This window comes from Pleurodeles waltl, chromosome 8 (genome assembly GCF_031143425.1).
Source record: "Pleurodeles waltl isolate 20211129_DDA chromosome 8, aPleWal1.hap1.20221129, whole genome shotgun sequence".
Classification (NCBI taxonomy): Eukaryota; Metazoa; Chordata; class Amphibia; order Caudata; family Salamandridae; genus Pleurodeles; species Pleurodeles waltl.
In genome coordinates, this window is record NC_090447.1 from 101,603,558 (window position 1) to 101,625,639 (window position 22,082).

Sequence of the window (22,082 nt, forward strand, 5' to 3'; positions counted from 1 at the left end):
TTGTGTGCGTTTCACAATAACATTTAATATTTTACTAATTCTGTTTATTAACATTTGTGTGCAAAATAGGAATTCTCAACCTACAGTCATGCAGTTGTATATGTAGTTTGTTGAGCATCTCTTTCTGTTGTTACATATGGCGTGATTCACCTCCGGTTTCACACCATGCCATTCTATATCGCAATGTACTCAGTCCATGGATCCCACATTTTATTCTGCTTCTCGGTACACCCCCTGTATTTGTGTACAAATCGCTCCAATATGTCGCTGTAGTCCATGCCTACTGCCAATTCGTCCAACCGCCCTGACCTCCAATACCACGCAGTGTCTCCTTTTGGCGATGAGGAAGCCAATTGCCAGCAGCATCCTAGTGCTCTTCTTGACGTCCAGCTCAAACTCCTCCATCCATCCACCCATCCATCCATCCATCTGTCAATCAGTCAGGATTTATAAAGTGCGGCAAATCAACTGTGAGGATCTCAAGGCACTGTGAGGGTCTCAAGGGTCTCCATCAGCCCCATCAGCACTAGTTTGGATGCCAGTACAATCTTCCTCTCCATCACCTGTGTCAGTAAGATGCTAATGTCATGGGTGTAGTCTTGTACTATGGGGCACTCCCATATTTTGGGAAGAATGTGCCAATAGCTCATTTGCATCTTCATCAGTTTCAGATCAAGTCTCTGCTTCATTTCACTCCAGCCCTGACAAGTTTCGCAGGTCCATGCGTGATGTGCTCCCCCAGTCCACTTTTGTTCCTTTGAATTCTGGGAATTGTGGGCTTGTTTATTTCATTATAAAACAGAACTACATGTGCCAGAAATCCGGGGGGGGGGGGGGGGGGGGAGGTTGTGGACTGCAGCAGCACATCACACATGGGCTTGGGAAACTTAGCAGCCGTGTTACTCAGTTCTTTGGGACTGTAGCATACTCTATGGACGTTTTTTAATTGAACAAGTCTTTGTCACTTGGAGTTTGCTGGTGCTCTGGGGGCCATTTTCACCTGCGTCCAGTTCTCTTCCTCTAATGCACCTGCATCACATTCCTTCATTCATGGGGTCTAATACGTTTTTTTACCAATCTACTAAAATGTGTGTAATCCATTTCCATACTATCTTGCAGTAACATATTCTTTACATATTTTCAAAGAAAACTGAACACCGTTTATTAGATTTATGCTTCATCTTTTAACCAGAACCTGCTAAAAGTTTAGCAGGCGGCTGAACTGTGACTTGTCTCTAGTTGAAAATACGTATTTGACTATTAATTGTAAAATGGCAGACAGTTCTGCGGACAGTGCAGTTTCTGCATTTCACTATTGCATCATAGCTGGTTTGGTACGTCTTTGTGTTTGATTGTTCATACATAAAAGGGTATTTTATTTTCTCTAGCACGGGTGGATTGCTCAGTGCATTTAGATTGGATGTACAACAGTCACACATCACCAGCTTTTCCAGTTCACAAAAGTCTATTTGCTTGAGTTCTTTTCAGTGCTGGAAAAAAAACTGGGGTTCCCCAGAACTGCTACCTGTTGTTTCAGCCTCAAGGTGATGAGTTTTTTTTGTCAGAGTGCAGGCTGATAAGAGTGCACCTAGTAATATCAACCTCCAAACACCTTCTAGGAAGCCCTTTGGCATCTCTTTAAGGAAGATGTATTCTCTACTGAGGCAAACGAGCAGCTGAGACACCCAAACAACAGTTATTTTAAGACTTTCTCACTCTCTCTCGTCTCAGCAAGCATCACTGATATATTGCTGGTCTCCTCACTTACCCCTGCGGATACTGAATTTGTAACTCTCGGGAATATGAATTCATCAGTGGAGGCTGGAGTAGACACGTTTTAGTATGTTTTAGGCTCTTTCTAGCATGGCACTCCATTTGAGTAGTTGATGAGTCACCATTCCAAGATGGCAACCATGATGGCTCACCCTAAGTACCAGCAGTTGGCAATTGGGTAATCCAATCGTATTTTCACTGTGTAAAATAGCTGTCACATTTTTCGGTTTTGCACAGGTAGAGTTCTCTTCTAATGACAAAGAGGATGCAGTTCTAGAAACTAATTGCAAAACATTCAGCCCAGTAGCTTGGAATGGTACCTAATGGCCACTAATAAAAGGACCAGCCTTGAGCATGGTACCAATTGAACCAAGAACTGCAATAGTGTAATTATCTTTTTATATCTATATATCTGTAAAAGTTCTCGGCTGTGCACAGTACAACCATCTACTGCCAACAATGAGTGTTAATTACAGCGTCATGTCCCACATGATACCTTTAACCTCCATGTTACTCATAACAATTAGGATTCTGTAACTAGTACAAATCGAAAGGAACCAAGGAAGGGAATGAGAGATGCAAAGAATAAAACATGAAATACCCCTTAGAGCAGTGGTTCCCAACCCCCATTTTATCATTACTGGAACCCGGGGACCCCCACTGAATCATTGATTCTATTTCCTTGACATCTACAGTATGTTTTAACATTTTCAATTGTACATTTAGCCACTTTATTTATATACACTCTATTAATGTGTTCATATTATTTAATTTTCTAAGCAGTCGTGGACGCCCCGCCCCGCTCCCCCCCAGGAGGCTTCATGGACCCCAAGTGGTTCCCGGACCATAGGTTGGAAACCACTGCCTTAGAGGCTTCTGTTATGGAGAGTCTGTCTTCCCAAACCGAGTGCAGCGCTGACCATAACAGCACATGCATCCGTCTGCTTATTTCATTCTGCATTGCGTAGCTTCCACCCAAACGCATTGCAAATCAAATCATTAACATTTATAGAGCGCGCTACTCACCCGTGCGGGTCTCAAGGCGCTACGGGAAAAGGGGGGGGGTTATCGCTGCTCGAACAGCCAGGTCTTTAGGAGTCTCCGGAAAGCAGAGTGGTCCTGGGTGGTCCTGAGGCTGGTGGGGAGGGAGTTCCAGGTCTTGGCCGCCAGGAAGGAGAAAGATCTCCCTCCCGCCGTGGAGCGGCGGATGCGAGGGACAGCAGCGAGTGCGAGGCCAGAGGAGCGGAGGAGGCGGGTGGGGACGTAGAAGCTGAGGCGTCTGTTGAGGTATTCCGGTCCCTTGTCGTGGAGGGCTTTGTGTGCGTGGGTGAGAAGTCGGAAGGTGATGCTTTTGCTGACTGGGAGCCAATGCAGGTGTCTCAGGTGTGCGGAGATGTGGCTGCTGCGGGGTACGTCGAGGATGAGGCGGGCCGAGGCGTTTTGAATGCGTTGCAGGCGATTTTGGAGTTTGGCTGTGGTCCCGGCGTAGAGGGTGTTGCCGTAGTCCAGGCGGCTCGTGACGAGGGCGTGGGTCACGGTTTTTCTGGTGTCGGCGGGGATCCAGCGGAAGATCATGCGGAGGGTGAGGAAGCAGGCGGAGGACACGGCGTTGACTTGCTTGGTCATGGTGAGAAGAGGGTCCAAGATGAAGCTGAGGTTGCGGGCGTGGTCCGTGGGGGTTGGTGCGGTGCCGTGGGCCGTGGGCCACCAGGAGTCGTCCCAGGCGGACGGGGTGTTGCCGAGGATGAGGACTTCCGTTTTTTCAGAGTTCAGCTTTAGGCGGCTGAGCCTCATCCAATCTGCGACTTCCTTCATACCCTCTTGTAGGTTGGTCTTGGCGCTGGCGGGGTCCTTGGTGAGGGAGAGTATAAGTTGGGTGTCGTCGGCGTAGGAGGTGATGATGATGTCATGCTTGCGTACGATGTTGGGGAGGGGGCTCATGTAGACATTGAAGAGTGTCGGGCTGAGTGATGAGCCTTGAGGTACGCCGCAGATGATCTCGGTGGGTTCTGAGCGAAACAGAGGGAGGTAAACTCTTTGGGAACGGTTTGCGAGGAAGGAGGCGATCCAGTCCAGGGCCTGGCCTTGGATCCCGGTGGAGCGGAGGCGGGTGATTACGGTGCGGTGACAGACGGTGTCAAAGGCAGCCGAGAGGTCGAGAAGAATGAGGGCGACTGTTTCACCGTTGTCCATCAGGGTTCTGATGTCGTCTGTGACTGAGATGAGGGCGGTTTCAGTGCTGTGGTTGGTTCGGAATCCGGTTTGTGAGGGGTCGAGCAGGTTGTTGTCTTCCAGGAAGGTGGTCAGCTGTTTGTTCACGGTCTTCTCTATTACTTTGGCTGGGAAAGGCAGAAGAGAGATGGGGCGGAAGTTTTTCAGGTCGCTCGGGTCAGCCGTAGGTTTCTTTAGTAGGGCGTTGACTTCGGCGTGTTTCCAGCATTCGGGGAAGGTAGCAGAAGAAAAAGAAGAGTTGATGACGGTCTGGAGGTGCGGGGCGATGATGTCGTCGGCTTTGTTAAAGATGAAGTGCGGGCAGGGGTCCGAAGGGGCGCCGGAGTGGATAGAGTTCATGATGGATTTGGTTTCTTCCGTGTTGATGTGGGTCCAGTTGTTGAGGGTGATGGCCGGGGATGTGGGTTCGGTGGTGTTAGGTTGGGTCTGGTGTCCGAAGCTGTCGTGGAGGTCGCTGATCTTGCAATGGAAGAAAGTGGCGAGGGATTCGCACAAATCCTGTGAGGGCGTGATGGCGTTGGCGCTGGGGTTGGAGAACTCCTTGACGATGCTGAAGAGTTCTCTGCTGTTGTGGCTGTTTTTGTCCAGTCTGTCGGTGAAAAAGTTCCTTTTGGCAGCGCGGATCAGGTGGTGGTGTTCGCGGGTAGCGTTCTTAAGGGCGGTCATGTTGTCAGCGGTGTGGTCCTTGCGCCAGGCTTTCTCAAGGGCGCAACAAGTTTTCTTTGATTCTTTGAGGGTGTCAGAGAACCAGAGAGGTTTTTTGGTGTTGGTCTGTCGATGCGTGCGTTTGAAGGGAGCAAGGTTGTCTGCGCAGTTGGAGATCCAGTTTGTGAGGTTGAGGGCTGCGTCGTTGGGGTCGGTGGTGAGGGTGGGTGGGTTGGTTGGCGGTGAGTGCGGAGAGGAGTTGCTCTTCAGGGATCTTGTTCCACTGTCGACGAGGGATGGGTTGAGTGCGGAGGTGGCGGGTCTCGCGTCGGAATGTGAAGTGGACGCAGCTGTGGTCGGTCCAGTGTAGGGCGGAGGTGTGGCTGAAGAAGACGTGTTTGCTGGCGGAGAAGATAGGGTCGAGCGTGTGTCTGGCGATGTGGGTGGCGGTGTTCACCAGTTGTTTGAGGCCGAGGTTGTCGAGGTTGTCGAGCAGGGTGGTGGTGTTGGGGTTGTTGTTTTGTTCCAGATGGAAGTTGAGGTCGCCTAGGAGGATGTAGTCCGGTGAGGCGAGGGCGTGCGGGGAGATGAAGTCGGCGATGGCGTCGCTGAAAGGGGCGCGTGGTCCGGGAGGATGGTAGACGAGGGATCCTCTGAGGGTGGTCCTCTGGTCGGTGCGAATCTGAAAATGCAGGTGTTCAGCGGCGAGAGGGGTGTCTTCGGTGGAGGTGGTGACGCTGATGGAGTCTTTGAAGACGATGGCGATACCTCCTCCTGCTTGGTTGGTGCGGTCTTTCCTGGAGATCTTGTAGCCTTCGGGGATGGCGGTGGCGATGTCTGGAGCAGAGAAGGCGTTCATCCAGGTCTCCGTGATGAAGGCGACGTCCGGTGCTGTGGAGTCCAGGAGGTCCCAGAGTTCAACGGCGTGTTTGTGGACGGAGCGAGCGTTGACTAGGATGCACTTGAGGTGGTTGATGGCGCGTGGGCTTGTGGTCGTGGTAGTTGCGTGGTGGAAGATGCGTTTGCAGGAGTTGCAGGCGAAGGGTCCATGGGTGCGTTTGGGGTGAGCTTGGAAGCAGGTGTTGGAGCGTCCTGGGTTGAGGGCGTGGAGGGTGGTGGGGTCGTAGCGGATCAGCGGGGCTTGGGAGAGCTGGGGACCAGGGGCCGTGGCGCTGGGCGGGGGCCAGGCGCGGACGGGCGCAGACGGGCTTGCCTATGGCACGCCTCCGGCGCAGTCGCGCAGCGGCCGCCATATGAGGTAGGAGGGGGGGAGGGGGTCAGCTGGGGGCGAATGGGAGCTGGGGAGCGGGGGCGTGCAGGAGGTCGTGGCGGGAAAGCGCGAGGGAGGGGGGGTCAGGTAGAGTGAGAAGAGCTGGGGGGGGTTTAAGGGTGGAGGGGGGGTGAGTGTTAGGAGGTTTAGGAGATTAGGGAGAAAGATAGGAGTAGGGTTGTGAAGATAGGGGAGAGGGGGTTGTAGAGGCTTCTGTTATGGAGAGTCTGTCTTCCCAAACCGAGTGCAGCGCTGACCATAACAGCACATGCATCCGTCTGCTTATTTCATTCTGCATTGCATAGCTTCCACCCAAACGCATTGCAGTGAAAGCCTTAACTGTTCTCTTTGTTTCCAAAATGTTTAACATCCACGAGGTGGGAAGCAACACAAGGATTGATAATCCAATGGCACAGTTGTGGAAACTCAGCTCATATAGTTCTTTTATGTTATTGTTTTATATGAACTCTATTTACTACTCTAAGCTGCGTGCCATCGTGGCAGCCACTGTATAGAGGTTTCAAAAAGGCTACATGATCCTTAACATTGTGGTGACCAGCACTCAAGAAATATATTCCGTTTTCCAGCATCTGATCTGATCTTTTATAGATTCACATGCATGAATCAGTCCCCATCTGGCTTCAAATTCCTGGCAATTTTACAGATAGCAGTATAAGATAGCAATGCAGTTGTGTTTATTTAGTAGCATGTTCACCTCATTATACTCAGTCCGAAAGTCAGCCAATGAGGTGAAAGCTTTGAACATCACACCGCTTAGAGGGTACTGTTGCTCAGATTTCAATTACATGTTGTGTGTGTGGGAGCCCCTTCAAGAGCAATGCCCTTTTGTAAGCTTTCAACATATGATAGAGATGCTTAATTTCTACTTGGTTCCCCAGGTTACTCAATTTTCCATTGCACCAATGGAAACCATCCAGAGTTTCCTAATTTTATACCAGGGGGAAATTCTTTGTTGCTCTGAATTACTCTATTTCCCATTGCACCAAAGGAAGCCATCCAGGATTGTCTTAGTTTTAGAAGAATGTGAAATATCTTTACGGTGATGCATGATGCTTTTCAGTGTATTCATGACCTATTTGGTTCAGATTCCAGTGTGTTTCAATTTGGAAACCCTCCTGCTGAAAGCAAGTGACATAGAGGACTTGCTTCCACCTCTTCAAAATTCATTCTGGTCTATTAGCAGATTTTCAAAACTTTAGTGGGCTAGACAAGCCTATGCAAATTGGGTTTTCTTAATGAGAGTATCACAGCTGAGCAGCCATATAATTCTACAGTCATCCAACAAGCTGCAGAGATTCTCGAAAACCTGACACTCTATTATCAGCTTTAGTATTTGCTATTTATTGAAATATTGGCATGCAAGCAGACACCTGAACCAATTTTGCCTTTCAGTGTGGCTTTGCTTCCTTGCATTACCAAAGCTTCAGAAAATCCAGTCTGCTCTGTCAGTATCTCGATGAACTTCAATCAAATATAAGCCTACTCCCATAGTGTGAGTGTTTGTTTGGCTCACCACATGCTAGAAAGCTTTGTGTAGATACATTGTGAGAAAAATGTAAACAGAACACGTTTCCCTTTGCACTAAAAGATAGAGCCTAAATGAATAGGCACTTTAGGGCATAAGGTATTGCCTTAGGCAGTTTAGCTTTGCAGCTACAAAAGCTAATTATTTGCAGGTAAAATACATGCACACGGTTTGGGAAATGGCTAGCATTGCAGTCCACATTTTCCCTGAGCAAATTATAGGCTTCTTTAATTGAAAAATTGGTCTTGACATAAGAAATTTAGTGTTACATTCAATAGGCAGCAGGGAAGCCAACCCGAAGACATGCTTAGATGACAGCTCACAGATTCTGAAAATGTGCAGGTCAAGCTCATGGTCTTACCGTACAGTAGCCAAAGGTTATTTGTTGAGAAGATGAACAGTTAAATTATATGCTTTAAATCCAGTAAAGCTATTGCTTGAGCCTTGGAGGTTAGCTTCTCGGAAACAATATTCCACCAGCATCCTCAAACATTTCAAGGATACCATCACCAGGCTTAAAGACAAAGCTAGCTACCCCAGTTCCATCCTCTGTAACAATAGTTATTTTGCTTTGACCAGGACAGTGATTTGTCAGAGACAGGCAGAACAAATCCTCCTCCGCATCTACTACCTCAAAACCACCATGAGTACTCACAGTTAATAGGCTTGTTTTTGCTGTCAGGAAATGGATGTCATCCTACCTCAGGAGATGAGAACCAGTGGGTCCTTCAGATTGTTCATGGGGTTTACTCTCCTCAACAAACCTTTGCCCATTCCCCCACAACCTTCCACCCTTACCCCCACAACGTTCCACTTCTACCTCCAAATAATATTTTGGTACAGGAGGTTTCCTCCCTCCTAGAGAAGAGTGCAATGCAAAGTGTACCCAGACCTCAAGGAAATAAGGGCGATTAGTGGTACTTCATAGTGCTGAAATAATTGGCTGTTTATTGGATTTGTGCTTCTGGGACAATTTCCTAAGAATAGAAAAATTCAAAAGAATAATTAGATTGATGTTCTTCAAACTCTACTACTGCGTGAATTGAAAGTATTCCTCGATTTACATAATCAGGCCTAGAAAATCGTTAAAATGTTACTAAAACTACAGGTCAAGTAGCTTGAATAATCTACTGTGCCTAACTGTAATGTACTTGACCCGGAAATGGGTCTCAAATTGTGTGATCCTCGGCAAATATTGTATTTTACAGTCACGTTTTTCTTCATTTTTACATATAAGTGCACCTTCAAATATGTGAGTTCAACATTTCTACTGTAAAAAAAAAAAAAAAAAAAAACTCTTTTGTTTGATTAAATGCACTAAACGTTTGCTCCATGTATAATAAATCTAGCCCACATATAGGGTTCACATGATCCATGCATGACTTGCCTCTTAGTTTACTAATAGCTTTGCCATCAGGGCAGGAGTGTTGCTCAGTTTATGTTTAAACACACACTTTTAATAAATATGTTACTAAAGCATGATGTGGTAGCACGCTGTCCTTTACAGACTGTAAATTTCCAAGAAATGTCTAAAAACCTTCCCACTAAGTGCAGCTTTACTGATAAAACTCTATAGTGTGTTAACAATAGTCTGTGAAAATTGGGTTTCAGAAAACATTTATCATTTGCACATCACCAAGTAAAGTGTTCTAACTTTTTTTCATCCTGTTAAAATATTTTTTTCATCACACAGAAGTACAAAAAATGGTCTTTCACGGCTACTGAAATATATTTTGAAATGTATGTAAAGTTGACTTAGGTATATAAATGTTGTGTGTTGGGAAAAACCTGATACCAAAAGCCTTTCATTTCACATAGGTCAGACAGTTCACCTTGCAAAATCCTGGAAGTCTGCAGTCAAGAGGAAAAGTATTTGCATTGTAAGAAGACAAACTGACTTTTGGCCTCTGTCTCTGAACACAGAGCAGATGTGACAAGAATAAGATTTAAAGGCATCTTAATTGCTAATTCAGTTTGACTGAACAGAACACTTATTTTTTTCCACTTGTCAGAAGGGTTGAGTAGAATCTAAAACTAGCTCGATGTCATAAATTAAAACTTGCCATAGCGAGTGGTTGAGTAGATTTTTCAAGCCCTGCAGTATTGCATATTTTCACATCCCAATTCCTGCTTGTAAGAAAGTAAATTATTCATTTGGAAAGGCAGTATCCTCCCCAACTCAATTCACACACCCTGGTTAGATTTTACATTTGTACATATGCAGGGCAAAAAGACTTTCCTGGTCTGCTTCTTTTAAACTGCAGCGAAGCCTACAGCAGTGCTCTTTAAAGCCATATATTTGTGTCAAAGATGTGGGTGGTATACATTCACACTGCACTCCACATGTGATATTTAACTTCCACAATACTGGTGCAGTTTCTGTGTAAAGCTCACAGTGGTATTACTGGAAAGTTAAATACGTCAAAGAGTGAAATCAATTTTACAGCACCGGTTTAAGCTCCAAGTACACACCCTGAAGCAGTGAATGGTCGTGTCCCTGTACACACAGTCGTAATACCTGCAAAAGTAGGTTCCATACAAAGTGAAATATCTGGGGTGACCACACAGAAAAGGCAGATATGCTACTGCTGCACTCACAGGGTTTCTGTGCTTTGTGTGTGTGGGTGGAGGGGCACTACCAATTTGCTGTGCTGCCCTTCATTACCTCTAAAGCCCCACAGGTCTTCAGCAAAGTGTCGCAGTAGCTCACCTTCATTGTCAGGGTATCCATCATTATCTATATCTAGCTGGTGAAAACCTTATCTCTAGAGTTAATCTGTCAATACCTCAGTGTAACAGTCACCCTTTTGCAGGAACGATAGATTGACAGACGTCAAACCAGAGTCCAGCACAAAGGATTTGCATCATAGGGTGATAGTGTGCACTCAGCTACTGAAGTTTTTTTTTCAAGACAAGTGACTTTGCCACATCTTGCAGGTGGATGCACTTTTCAAGTTTCAACCTCTTCAGCCAGCAAAGTGCTCCATTGTTTGTTTGGCTTGATGGCATCTTGCATCTGTATGCTTCCCCTTTTTTGTTGGTTCACGAGACACCTTCAGTGGATATTGAAGACTGAGTGAAATCAGTTCCATGGAGAACATTTGGAAACCCTCTCTATTTCCAGTTTTGGAACATTAATTATTTAATTAAATAATGATCAAAGAGCAGATGAAAAATACATTCACATTAATACCATAATAGTGAGCCAAGGAAGAAGGCTAAAAAATGCTTCACTACAGCATTGAAGATGTATCGAGTAATTACAGAGAACGTACACACTGTAAGCACATGCCCTGAGAGGGGTGGGTAATCTTCCAAAGTGACTGGAGGCAATAAAAAGGATAAAAGCCTGCAATGTGTGAACAAGAGGGAGGATGGGAAGGAAAAGTTGTAGAGGGAGTAAGACCCATATCTGTAAGCAGGGCAGGGGGCAAAATAACATTGTTCCTCAGGGAGCCGTTGGCAACTTTTAGACCCGCCTACAAAGGCACGCTTGTAAAACCCTCAGTACCCCAGAGCGAGTGTGGAAGTAGAACACCTTTATAATGTAATGTTCTCATTCTATTTCCAGTTCTGGACTGATGGCTTCTCCTTGCATTTTAAACAAAGGTATGGACATCAATCCTGATTTGAAATCAGAAAGTTCGGTAGTAGAGGTAATTTATGCACTTAAATGCTGTAGTTTTTTCCCCAGCCGAGAAATACTGCCGGATCTTGCAGATGGGTGTACAGTTCATTTCTCAGACTCTTAGCCCACAAGATTAGTTCTGTATTTTTTAGACTTCCCAGCATCCTACATCTTCTTAGTGCCCTGATTGTGTCTGTGCATGAGACACCTTTAGTGGGTAATGAGGAGTCAGTTAGATTAATTCTTTGAGTAACTATTGGAAAAAGTGGAAATCCCTTCCTGTTGATTTCCAATTCTTGACTGGCAGGTCCACCAGTCTCTGTCTTTCTAGGGATTAATTGGTGTGGAGAACATTACCACAAACATGGTCTCGAATGTCAGTTGTGGAGGATGCCTCTCTTCTGGAAGGCGAGTGCATCAGGGATTCATGCCCATCAACAAACAGTCTATGGTCTCCACAAAACACCAACTTCATATCAGTTTGTTAGATTTGGGTGTAATGAGGCTAGGTCTTCAGTCTTTCTTCCTTTAGATTCAGGAAACTCAGGTAAAGATATTGATGAGCAGCACCTACATCCATGATGTGTATCAACAAGCAGGAAGGAGTCTTGTCAGGTCTCTGGGCAAAGAGGCTTTCCATCTGGTGTTCTGGGCAGTGGATGGGAAAGTCAAGCTCTAGGCCACACATCTAGCAGGGACTCAGAATGTGGACACTGATAAGCTCAACGGACTTGCATCGGTCAATGCAGAGTGGAAGTTACTCCCCAAGTGCTAGCTCTTCTCTTTTACAAGAGATAGATCTTTTCACAGCTCGATCCGACAGAAAATGTTGCAAGTATTGGTCTGTACAACATCTGGCCTATGTAGATGCTTTAACACTGACATGGGCCTTTTAATTCACCCTTGGCTTCCCACTGCTGCCTGTAATGATCATCTACAATATCAGACATGACAGAGCTCATAGCCCAAAATCGAGCGTCCATGATACCGGATCTCCTTTTGTTGAGTGTTGAGGTGCTGCCATCCCTTCTGCCTTGTACGGTTCTCCTTTATCAACCCAACAGACTCAACTTTATCTTTTTCTCTCCAAGTTGAGCCTTCTGACATGTCACTTTAAGTCATCCCTACATTCATATAACCTCCCATAGAATGTCCTTAGGATGCACTTCTGATCCAGGCGTCCCTCTGCTATTGATATCTGTGACTGTAAATGGTCAGTTTGGTGTTTCTGGTGTAGCGAGGCCAGCATCGATATTTTTAAAGCTGGTATTTTGCAAGTGCTCTGATTCTCAGGCTCCTTCTCTGGGAAGGATATCTACATTGGGACCTAGAAGTTCATCTGGCAGCCATCTCAGTGTACACCTTTCCTCTGACCGGCTTTTCATTTAAGCCACTGATGTTCACTAGATGTTTCAGAGGCCTCCCAAACAAATAGCTCCAAACTCATTTTGTGGTCTTTCAGTTAGACTTTTTTTTTACTTTCCACATAGGGTCTCCTTTCGAACCTATGCATTTATGCCCACTGAATATTTTGTCTCGGAAAAGTTTTTTTTCTAGTGGCAATCACTTCTCCCAGGCGAATGCGTGGATTGCAGACACTTACATCTCTTCCTACCACTGAGTTTTTAAAAGATTCAATTTCTATGAGAATGAAACCATCTTTTTTAAATCGGAATAGCCTCTAAGATTTTACCCTCTGCCCCACCCTTCGAAGCCTGGAGAGAGGTACACTGACTAGATGCTGCACTGACTTTAAGCCACTATATTATACTGTCTGCAGATTGGAGGAAAAATGGATGTCTGTTTCTTTTTTTTGAAGGTCCTCTAGAGGGCAAGGTAGTTAGGAAACTAACTCTATCTAGATGGACCCCTTATGTACAAAGCAATGCAATTAACTGGTGGATAAGCTTAAGCCTGAAGGATTCAGATCCCACTTTCAAGGGCAAAGCAGAAACTTCACACTACAGAGAGGATTTCCGTTCAGACAATCTGACAGGCGGCAACTTGGGCCCCGTGTGTCACTCTGCAAAACATTACTTACTGGATGAGGACGGATCCATAGTCTTCATCCTTTGGAGTTGCTTGGGTATTTGTTGATTGAAAGAATCTGTGGAAGTCAATATCTTTTAGAAGAACAACTTACCATTGCCAAACATTCTGTGTGATGGATACAACGCTTTTGCAGATACCTCACGCCGTTTCGCTTCACCACATGAGGACGGTTTAAAATTATTTTGCGGTTTTCTTGGCCCTGTCCTCTGCATCCTTGGTCTCTGATGGGCCGCATAAAAAGTTAAAGCGGAATTTGCACTTTTGGCTCCCATAGCTTCTTAAAAGCAGCGCCCAAGTTATGTTGAGTGGGCACAAGAGTCCAAGCCCCCTAAATCTGCTGTCAGGCCTTGTGCATACAGTTTAATGGTATTTTTAATATTCCTGAGATCTTCAAGCATTATAACGGAGGTGGTCCAAATATGGAAAACTATGAAGGGTACCAACTCTGGAGATCCGTGTTACTGAGAAGTAACTTTTCCTTAAGAGGAGAACAATTTGGAGCTCAACACATCGTCTAAGGGGAAACCTCCAGACTCTCAGCCATGCCTACAAATCCATCCAGTTTTCCCAATATTGCTGGCCACAACTTAGTTTAAAATTAGTTATCATTTGCTACTGATTTTACCAAAATGTCTCTTGGTATTAGGGATTGAGGGGTAAGTGGGTTCGGTTTTATAGCACAGTGCATACATAGAAACACAATATCAATAAAGCAGTGTTTGGTGTGGCTGTTTGATGCCAATGAGTTTCTGATTTAATAACCTTGTGTTTTTTGCCCGAATTTGGGTCTGTCTGGGAGGGTGTCGTTGGCATGCATTCTGCAACTCAAGTTTGAAGTGAAGAATTAGCGAAATGAACAGTTGAAGCCAAGTATCTTCCTCCAGCCTGCAGAATTAAACTGCCCTGGGCTGTTTGCATCCTTTTAAGTTTGAATGGCTGGGTAAATTGGGTTTAAAGAGAAGTTAAGCGGTGCCCACGTATCCGCTTTCCCGGTTTGTTCGCCACTAAGGTGCATTACTTGCCATGTATTGTCGTTTTTGAAATAGGGAAAGAAAATTCTTACTGATGGTTCAGCACCTTTATAAAGAAATGAGAGCCCCCAAAACAGATTGATGGGTTGACCACCCACTGCAGAGATCTTAGTACGCAACAACTCAAGGGTTTGAATTTCAGCCAATACCGTGCTCGTGGTGCGCTCTGGGGGTGGCGCTTTCAAGTAACGCCAAGTAACAACTTTCCAACCCCTTTAAAAAGTACTTGGGGAGTGCCTAACTTTCCCCAGATGCTCTGGGAATCGGAGGTAGAATATTTATTTTGCCTTCCCAGCACCCACAAGACCCTCTGGTGTCCAATGGCACATTATCTAGCATAACATTTGAAGCCCCTCCTAATTGTAATAGTTTGCATTCTGCTTTGTTTCAGAGGCTAGCTCCCTCAATAGGCAGGTGGGCTTTTGAGTACATAGGGTGTTACATGGAGTGTACATTTGCGAAAGCCCTTTGCAATGCATCTTACTTTCTGCATTTGTTTGTCGCTTGGTCTGTACTTAGTATGGTTTATTCTGTATTAAAAGCAGAGCCACTGGAATGGGTGGAATCTTTGCCCAGACAGCATTACTATGTGCAAGAATAACAAACTAATGAAGTAATACTATCAAAATATTTGCCACATTATGCCGCATTACTTGCGTTTTCTTGCTGCATAATCATTGAGCCCTGCCTCATAATTTGGTGCTCCCATGCCTCATAATTCCAGTGGCCATGATTAAAAGGTAGGTTTGATAAACAAGTGTGTATTTTCCTTCGACGCACATTATTATTTTTTTTTCAAAATTCTGCAAGTTGCGTGACGGGCATAGGAAAACAAACTATGAAACCCACTTCTACTGCAGAATTTTCTCCTCCCCTCATTATTTCATGTACCCTCTGGTAAAAGGGCGACACGCAGTCGATAACGAATTGTATCACAAATGGAGTTAAGTGACATTTTTCGACGGAGGGAGGCGTCACATATATAAAACAAACGGTTAAATAGGGGCGGCTCCTCCGCTAAGGCACAGGAGCGTCGACCCGCTGCTTTCAAGCAGAAAGGGAAGGAAAAATAAAATGATTATAGCAAAGCGTTATTATAATTTTATTTTTCCTGAGAGCCAGGTTGGGGCCGGGATTGGCTGGAGGGGGAGTTTTATGTGCACAATAAGTGTGCATGTCTATTTTGGCCAGCCGTGTTTGGCTGGCCAAACAGACATGTGCACTTTGCATTTCTCCACCCAGCTGTATTGAACAGCTGGGAGGAGAAAATGCACAGGCCTTCACTCCCACTGTGAGCGCCACAGCAGGGTGCTCACACCAACCATGGCGCTGCTGTCATGCTGATGACAGCAGCGTCGTGATTGGCTGGGAGCTTGTGTGCTGCCGTGATGAGGACGTGGGAGACGCGAACGCGTCTCCAGAAGAAAGAGGTAAATGTTTTTTATTATTTTATTTATTTATTTATTTTTCTCTCCCCGCCACTGCTGTCAGGCAGCTGCCACTGCATGCAATTAAAGCAGGTGTCAGTGGCTGCTGTTGGTTGGGCGCAGGGCTGCTGATTACACAGGGGGCGGATAATTTAGACCACTGTGTAAGCTCGTTTTTCCACAAAGATCGACTTTGTTCAGCGCAAGAATGAACCCAGTACTGTACAATCTGGCACTCTACCTAGCTTCAATAACTCTTCGCAGGAGTGAATGGTGAAAATGTCAATAATATTTTTTTCCACAATCGAAATGTATTTTGGGGCTGAATGGGCGAAATAGCCCTCTAGTCTAGAAGAAAATAAGCACTAGTGTGCTTTGCGTAAACGACCATGAGCTATAGAAAATCCAGCACAGCAAATGCTAATGTAGGCCACAGGATTGGAACACTAGAGGGGCACTCTGTTTAAAAGAAAGCAAGCATTGGCAAAGAGAATCAGTCTTGCTGTTTCAGTGCTTCTTTGCTATCAGTATTGGCTTTCAAGTGTTACATCATCATGTTTGTTGTATGCGCAATGTGGTGCAATCTTAAGAAAATAACATTCCAAAATGGCCGAACCATATTTTCTATACTTTCAAGATGGCCACTGTGATGTGTGTAGATGCTACTTTGCTGTTGTTGTCATCTTGCAAGTATAGAAGTAATGTCCCAAGGTTGCTTTCCAGGGCAATTGGCTTTGCAAGCGCTGGTATTGTTAAACAAGCACTTGCAAAGCCCAATTTAGAAGGCTTGGACCAGGACACCAAGATGTGTCAGCGCCAGGGAGAGGAACCAGTACAGAGGCAGTCGCAGGGCCTGGGGTGGTATTTAGGGAAATTGATGGGGGCGCAGGTGGGGAGAGGTAAGTGGAGACGAGAGAGAACATTGGAGATCGAGATGTACTGCCACTGAGTACTAAAGTTCAGTTCGAAAGATAAGTGCAGATAGATAAATTGCTCCCTCACATCAGCAATGGAAAAATATGACCATCATTTAAAAAGGATAGTAAAACCTTAATACTTTGGGGTGGAAAAACACAGCAATAGATCGGAAAGCCATCTAATAAGGAACAAGGAATTGAATTAGACAAGATCTATCCAGTCATGGGCGAGTGCCAGACCCGGTGTCCACTGTTGAATATAATGTTAAAGCATTGGCCGCAGTGTCGTCTGTGAAAGACGACTAAACTGTTTGGAGCAGGACCACAGTACAAAGCAATGGTGACCATACCTCCTGAATTTTCCGGTGTCTGCATTTTAGTGGATGGGAGAGAAAATGGATGTTTCTATATAATTTCAGTTTACTCCAGCCACACACCATTCCTCTGCCCCTTTTCAATTCTTCAGCCAAGCGAAGACCCTTTTGGTGTCTGACCATCTACAGTCTTTCATCCAGACCAAAGATTTGTGTGACCAAGTTTATAGTTCATCTGATTTTCTCTTCATTGTGTTTTTGTACCCATATTTTTTCTGTCCATTTTCCTCCGATGTGAAGCAGGCACATATTGTCTTGTCACTTACAGATTTTTTTTTTTTTTTTTTTATATCCCCCACCCCCAGATTCTTGCTCATTCATCAGATACATTCCCATCCTGCTCAGTTTTTGTTATGGATCATTTTTTCCATCTCATATTGCTTGTGAGTATCTTCACTTCACTGCTGTCAAATTGTTAACCTCCATACCTTCACGCGCTTCATTTCTCGCTCAGGCTTGTGCGCTTTCCCTGTAATTAAGTGTTATTTAGTTGTCTCTGAATCTTTTCAATTATAGCTTGAGTGACTGCCTTCGAGGACAGGATACCCACAGCCTGTTCTTCTGCAGAACAAAGCTTTGCCAGGTTTGCACGTTGTAGAAAAGGAATAGTCGGCTCTTTCAGATCTTCTTACCCTTCCTTTCCTGCAGGGAGATTGACTACACTCGGTGCTTTGATTTGTTTTTTAATCTGCAGTCCTCACACTCCATTAAATCCTTGATGTGTGTCGACACCCCCCCCCTTGTCGAAGGAACACTGGTTTTGTAGATGCTTCTGTTTGACAATCCTGGCTGATGATGTGATTATTATTTTTTTGTTCCTCTCTTCTCTGCAGGATATCCTGCTGGGTACCCAACAGCTGCACCTGCCTACAACCCCAACATGTATGCCACCGGCAGCCCCGGCTACGCCCCAGGTAAGAGGACCATCTGTTCCACGATCCTTTCAAGATGCGTAAACGAGTGGCTCGCCAACTCCTCTGGCATGCCTTTTCATCAGGCAGACATATGTTTTCTGTTCTTGATTTATTCTGTCCTCAGTATGCAACTCTGTCTTGTGTACTGTGCAGGTTTCCCTTTTCACCCCAGTATTAACGTTTCGGAAAATTGAGTGTTGTGAATCGTGTAGTCTTTGTAAAGGACTTGACAGTGTTTCACTGCTGTGTCATCATCAGTGGTATATTTATACTCTCCCATGAGATTGATGCACATATCTAATCAATTAAACACATGTCTCTTCTTTGTTGCTGACAGTCATTTCTACATCATATTTCGGTAAACAACAATTATCTAGTTTTGTGCTGTAAAATATAACAATTTGATAGGCCAATTTTGTGGTAAAGAATATAAAGGTTAACTTAAGTCATGGTTCTTGTTCTTCATCTCTTTCGACTGTTGGTAAGTTGTTGCTGCCAAGGTTAGCTGCTAGTCGTTGGTAGGTTGTTGCTGTCGAGGTTGTCTGCTTCTTGTAAGACATGTACTCCATATATGATGTGGGCACCTGGTTTCAAAATATACCATATTGAGCTTGTTTACATTCTTTTGTGGATCCTCATTGGTCTGCGCACATCACCGACAACTTGTTGATCTGTATTGAAAGATCTCTACACTGTCTGAGCTGATTCTACTGGGCTTCTCCCACTGGAAAACTGTTAAGAGAAATACCCAACTCTGGTTTTTGTACTTGTGCTTTCCCTTTCTAAACTGCAAAAGAAAATCGGTCCAAACTCATTCAAAATCAGCTTCCTTCTTAACGTTTCTAAAAATGCTGTCAAAGTTTAAAGTTCATTTCTTGAGAGAATTCCCAGAAAGACTTGGTATGGATGATTAACACTGAAGCCGAAAGGGGTGTTTGAAGACAGACCTGTTTTTCTCTCCTTGCACATGTACATGGGAGGAAAGAGTCAAGAAAGAATTTAATAACTTAAAGTCTAAGACAATCCCCACAGGATGATAATTCTTGGTCTCTCCATCATCCTTGATCAGACAGAATGTGTCGATCTCGATTTTTAATAAAAGTAAGACCATGATGCAATCATCAGATGCCGCTTTTGCCCAATTAAATGCCTATTGACCTACTTAACTAACCTGATTAGCTCCTCTGTCACAAGGAACAGCATTTAAATGCCTAATTTTTAAAGTCATTGCCCTGCTCTTTTCATTGTTAAACTGATCACACTCGGCTGTAGTTGAATGCCTCCTCGCCAGAGGTAACAGAGCACCCAGCTAAAACCCTAGTTGATCTGCCGTCATAGTTCACACGACGTAATCTTTAATTTAACAACTTAACTCCTGAAAATTGAATGTTATCTGATCTCCCTACCTCACTGTGACACACTAATGCAAGCAGCCTCAACTGCAAACCCTCTGTTGTCGAAATACAATATCGTTGGACTTCATAATTGATGTGCTCTAGTCCAAGGAGATCTGTAGCAAACCGGTTTTCTACGGTCAATCAAGTCACTCATCCTGCCAGACGCTACTCCATAACTTAACTGTTTCTTTCAGGTTTAGGTTACAGCATCTCCCAGTGCTGCAGCTCGGGTACCAGAAGACCTGATCAGATCATTCCAATCCTGATCACTCTAGAATGGCTTCATGTAGGCTAGATGTTTGTTGAAATCTAGTACTTTAGATCATGCATGGCGATGTAGCAAACTAGCACAGAAGCGAAGTAAAAATAGGCTTCTGATCACTCTGATGCACGAGTTCTTGCCATCCAGAAACCCCTTCCTTAAAAAACTCACAAACTTTGAAAGATGCCTTCTCAGAAGGAGCAAATAAAATCTGTAGCTCCACCCTTGGCAATAAGGATAAAACCTTTGTATGACACTTTTAAGAAAGAGCTTAAAGTCGTTCTCTTCCAGAGACACTCACAGTTATGACAGACTGAGAGCTGGTCCTCAAAGTGTGACAGGAGCCTGAGGCACCCAAAAGAAACTCAAAGCTGACAATAATCCATAAACTGATAAGTTACCATATTATTATAAAGTGACGTCTAACACTATTTACTCTAAACATTGAGCCCCACCTTTTCATTTTGGTACTTACGATGCAAAACGGACCCATGACAGTGCCTTACAACTTTTTCATGTCCTCTGATGCCCCTGAAGGTCCGGTTTGCAGTATTTAAAACTGGAGAATTCAAAACAATAATTTGCAAAGCCAATATGTTGCTCTTTTAAAGGCTAATAATGTTGTCCATTATTGTTTGGTTTTGGCATGTGATAGCACATGCATGCCCCACATGGCGACTTATATGCATGTATATGTGCCCACTGTGGGCATCATGTGTGCACATGGGTTGCGTAAAATGCGTCATGATAGATGCATGCATCCTGACGCCCTTGAGTTCACTTTACTTTTCCGTTTTGGCAAGAGTAAAGCCCACGTCGGCACAGTAAAGTAAAAAATTAAAACTTTATAGGAATGCATAAATATATAGTAAACAGCCTAGTGCACAGACTAGCTGAAAGTCCTCGCCTGCTCTGAGCAGTGAGGGAATTACGCATTTATGGTAGCAATCAAGGGATGAAAGGGGAAGTGAAAGAGCGAGAAACACTGGTCTGGATTTCACTCCCTGACTGGATGCTGCAAGAGTCAGGAATGGTACCAAAAACCTCACTGGTTGGAGCGTGGGCATTCACTGCACCGGCTGTAATGAAGCGGAAAACCACAAGTGAACATGGGTATGATGTGGTGGAATATACCAGTAGCAGAACCAAGAATCGGGCCTACCAGTTTTGGTGACGGATGTTGCTGTGATGAACACTCTAGAGACCAGGATACCAGAAGAGGGTCCCTAGATGCCACCCTACCCAACCCTATAAAGGTTGCACACTAGAGTGGCACAAAAAGATACTAGTGACATGTTGCCGGGCGTTCTTCACTTTCTGTGTCTTTGGCTGTGCTCATTATTGCTTTGCTATGCTATGCCAAACATACAAAAGTAGGCCTGGGTGGAGTTTGCGGAGTTCTACTATGCAGAACTCCGCGAAGTGCCCAAACAAATTCCACTGTGCTACGTGGAGTTCCACGAGCAGTGGAGTTTGGGTAAGTTGTGCTGTTCGCGCTGATTTTCAGTGCCAAGAGTCTTTGCCTCTGTGTAAAATCAGTTCGACCGGCATCACACAGACCGCCAGAGGGTGCTAATTTCTTTCTGCTGCTCAAGTATATTTTCTACTCGAGCAGCAGCTTCCTCAACGTGAGCGGCAGCTTTCTCAACGCGAACGCCCGCAACCTGCTGCAACTGCCTGCGCTCAGAAATCTTGCTCTCGCTCGCCAACATAGCATTTCTCTCACTCAGCAACTTAACATTGGCGAGGCACGCAAGAGAAAAAAAACTTTGCTCCACTCTGTGTCGCTTTGTGGAGTTTTTCGGAACTCTACGCTCTGTACGGAGTGGACAAAACTCCACAATAGTCTTCAGCGAAGTGGAATTCTTTGCCCCCACCTAAATAAAAGAAAGAAAATCATGCTGTTGTTTGAAGTGAAGACACAGTTTTCTTTTAAGGGAAAGAGGAGTTGGGTCCTCATCATGGGTATACACTCAGTTAGTACTGAGTGAGTAGATCTGATGTTATGAAGTTTACCAGTAAGAGACTATAGTAGAGCAACCCTGTGCTGACATGTAGTTTGCAGTCCTGATTTGAGAGTCTACTGAGAGTATCTTTCCTGTTTATCACTGGAAGACGACGGTCCAGAAAGCCTATTTTAGTTTATCACTTTAGAACGATATAAAACAAAATAAAGTTTTTACAGTGTAAAACAAAACAGTATTCTCTACCAGAGTGACTTTAGACCACTCAGGCAACTCTTACAGCTTTTTAACACGCTAATTCTTTTAGAATGAGTACCAGTGCTAAAAATTAAAAGTAGTGCTATGCATCTTATTCAGATGGTGGTAATTGCCCTAGGTGCTTATTACTTTAATTGCTGTAATTGTTGCACACATGATAAAGTTTCTGCATAGATTATCTCCAACGTCTTGTCTGTTCTTGCTTTTCCGTCCCATTACAGTGGCAGAATGATTTGAAACTGATGTGTAGCTGGTATTTAAAAGTCCAGAAGTGTCAACTAATAAGCTTGCTTTATTTTATCTGGTTTGAGGTTTGATGGATATCAACTCTTGATGGTAGCGCACCTTTAATGTTTAATAGTGTGATCGTTGTTTGATTGACTATGAAATTG

The 22,082-nt window shown here is 44.6% G+C and overlaps 1 protein-coding gene across 2 annotated transcripts in view; it reads left to right on the plus strand.

The window, feature by feature from the left end:
• The window catches only part of FAM168A (family with sequence similarity 168 member A), a 345,391-nt gene that overhangs the window by 277,211 nt on the left and 46,098 nt on the right, over positions 1–22,082 (plus strand). For both annotated transcript variants that reach the window (XM_069203838.1, XM_069203839.1), the window contains one exon: positions 17,729–17,809. In XM_069203838.1, the coding sequence (XP_069059939.1) occupies positions 17,729–17,809 (81 nt within the window). The remainder of the gene's footprint in view (positions 1–17,728; positions 17,810–22,082) is intronic.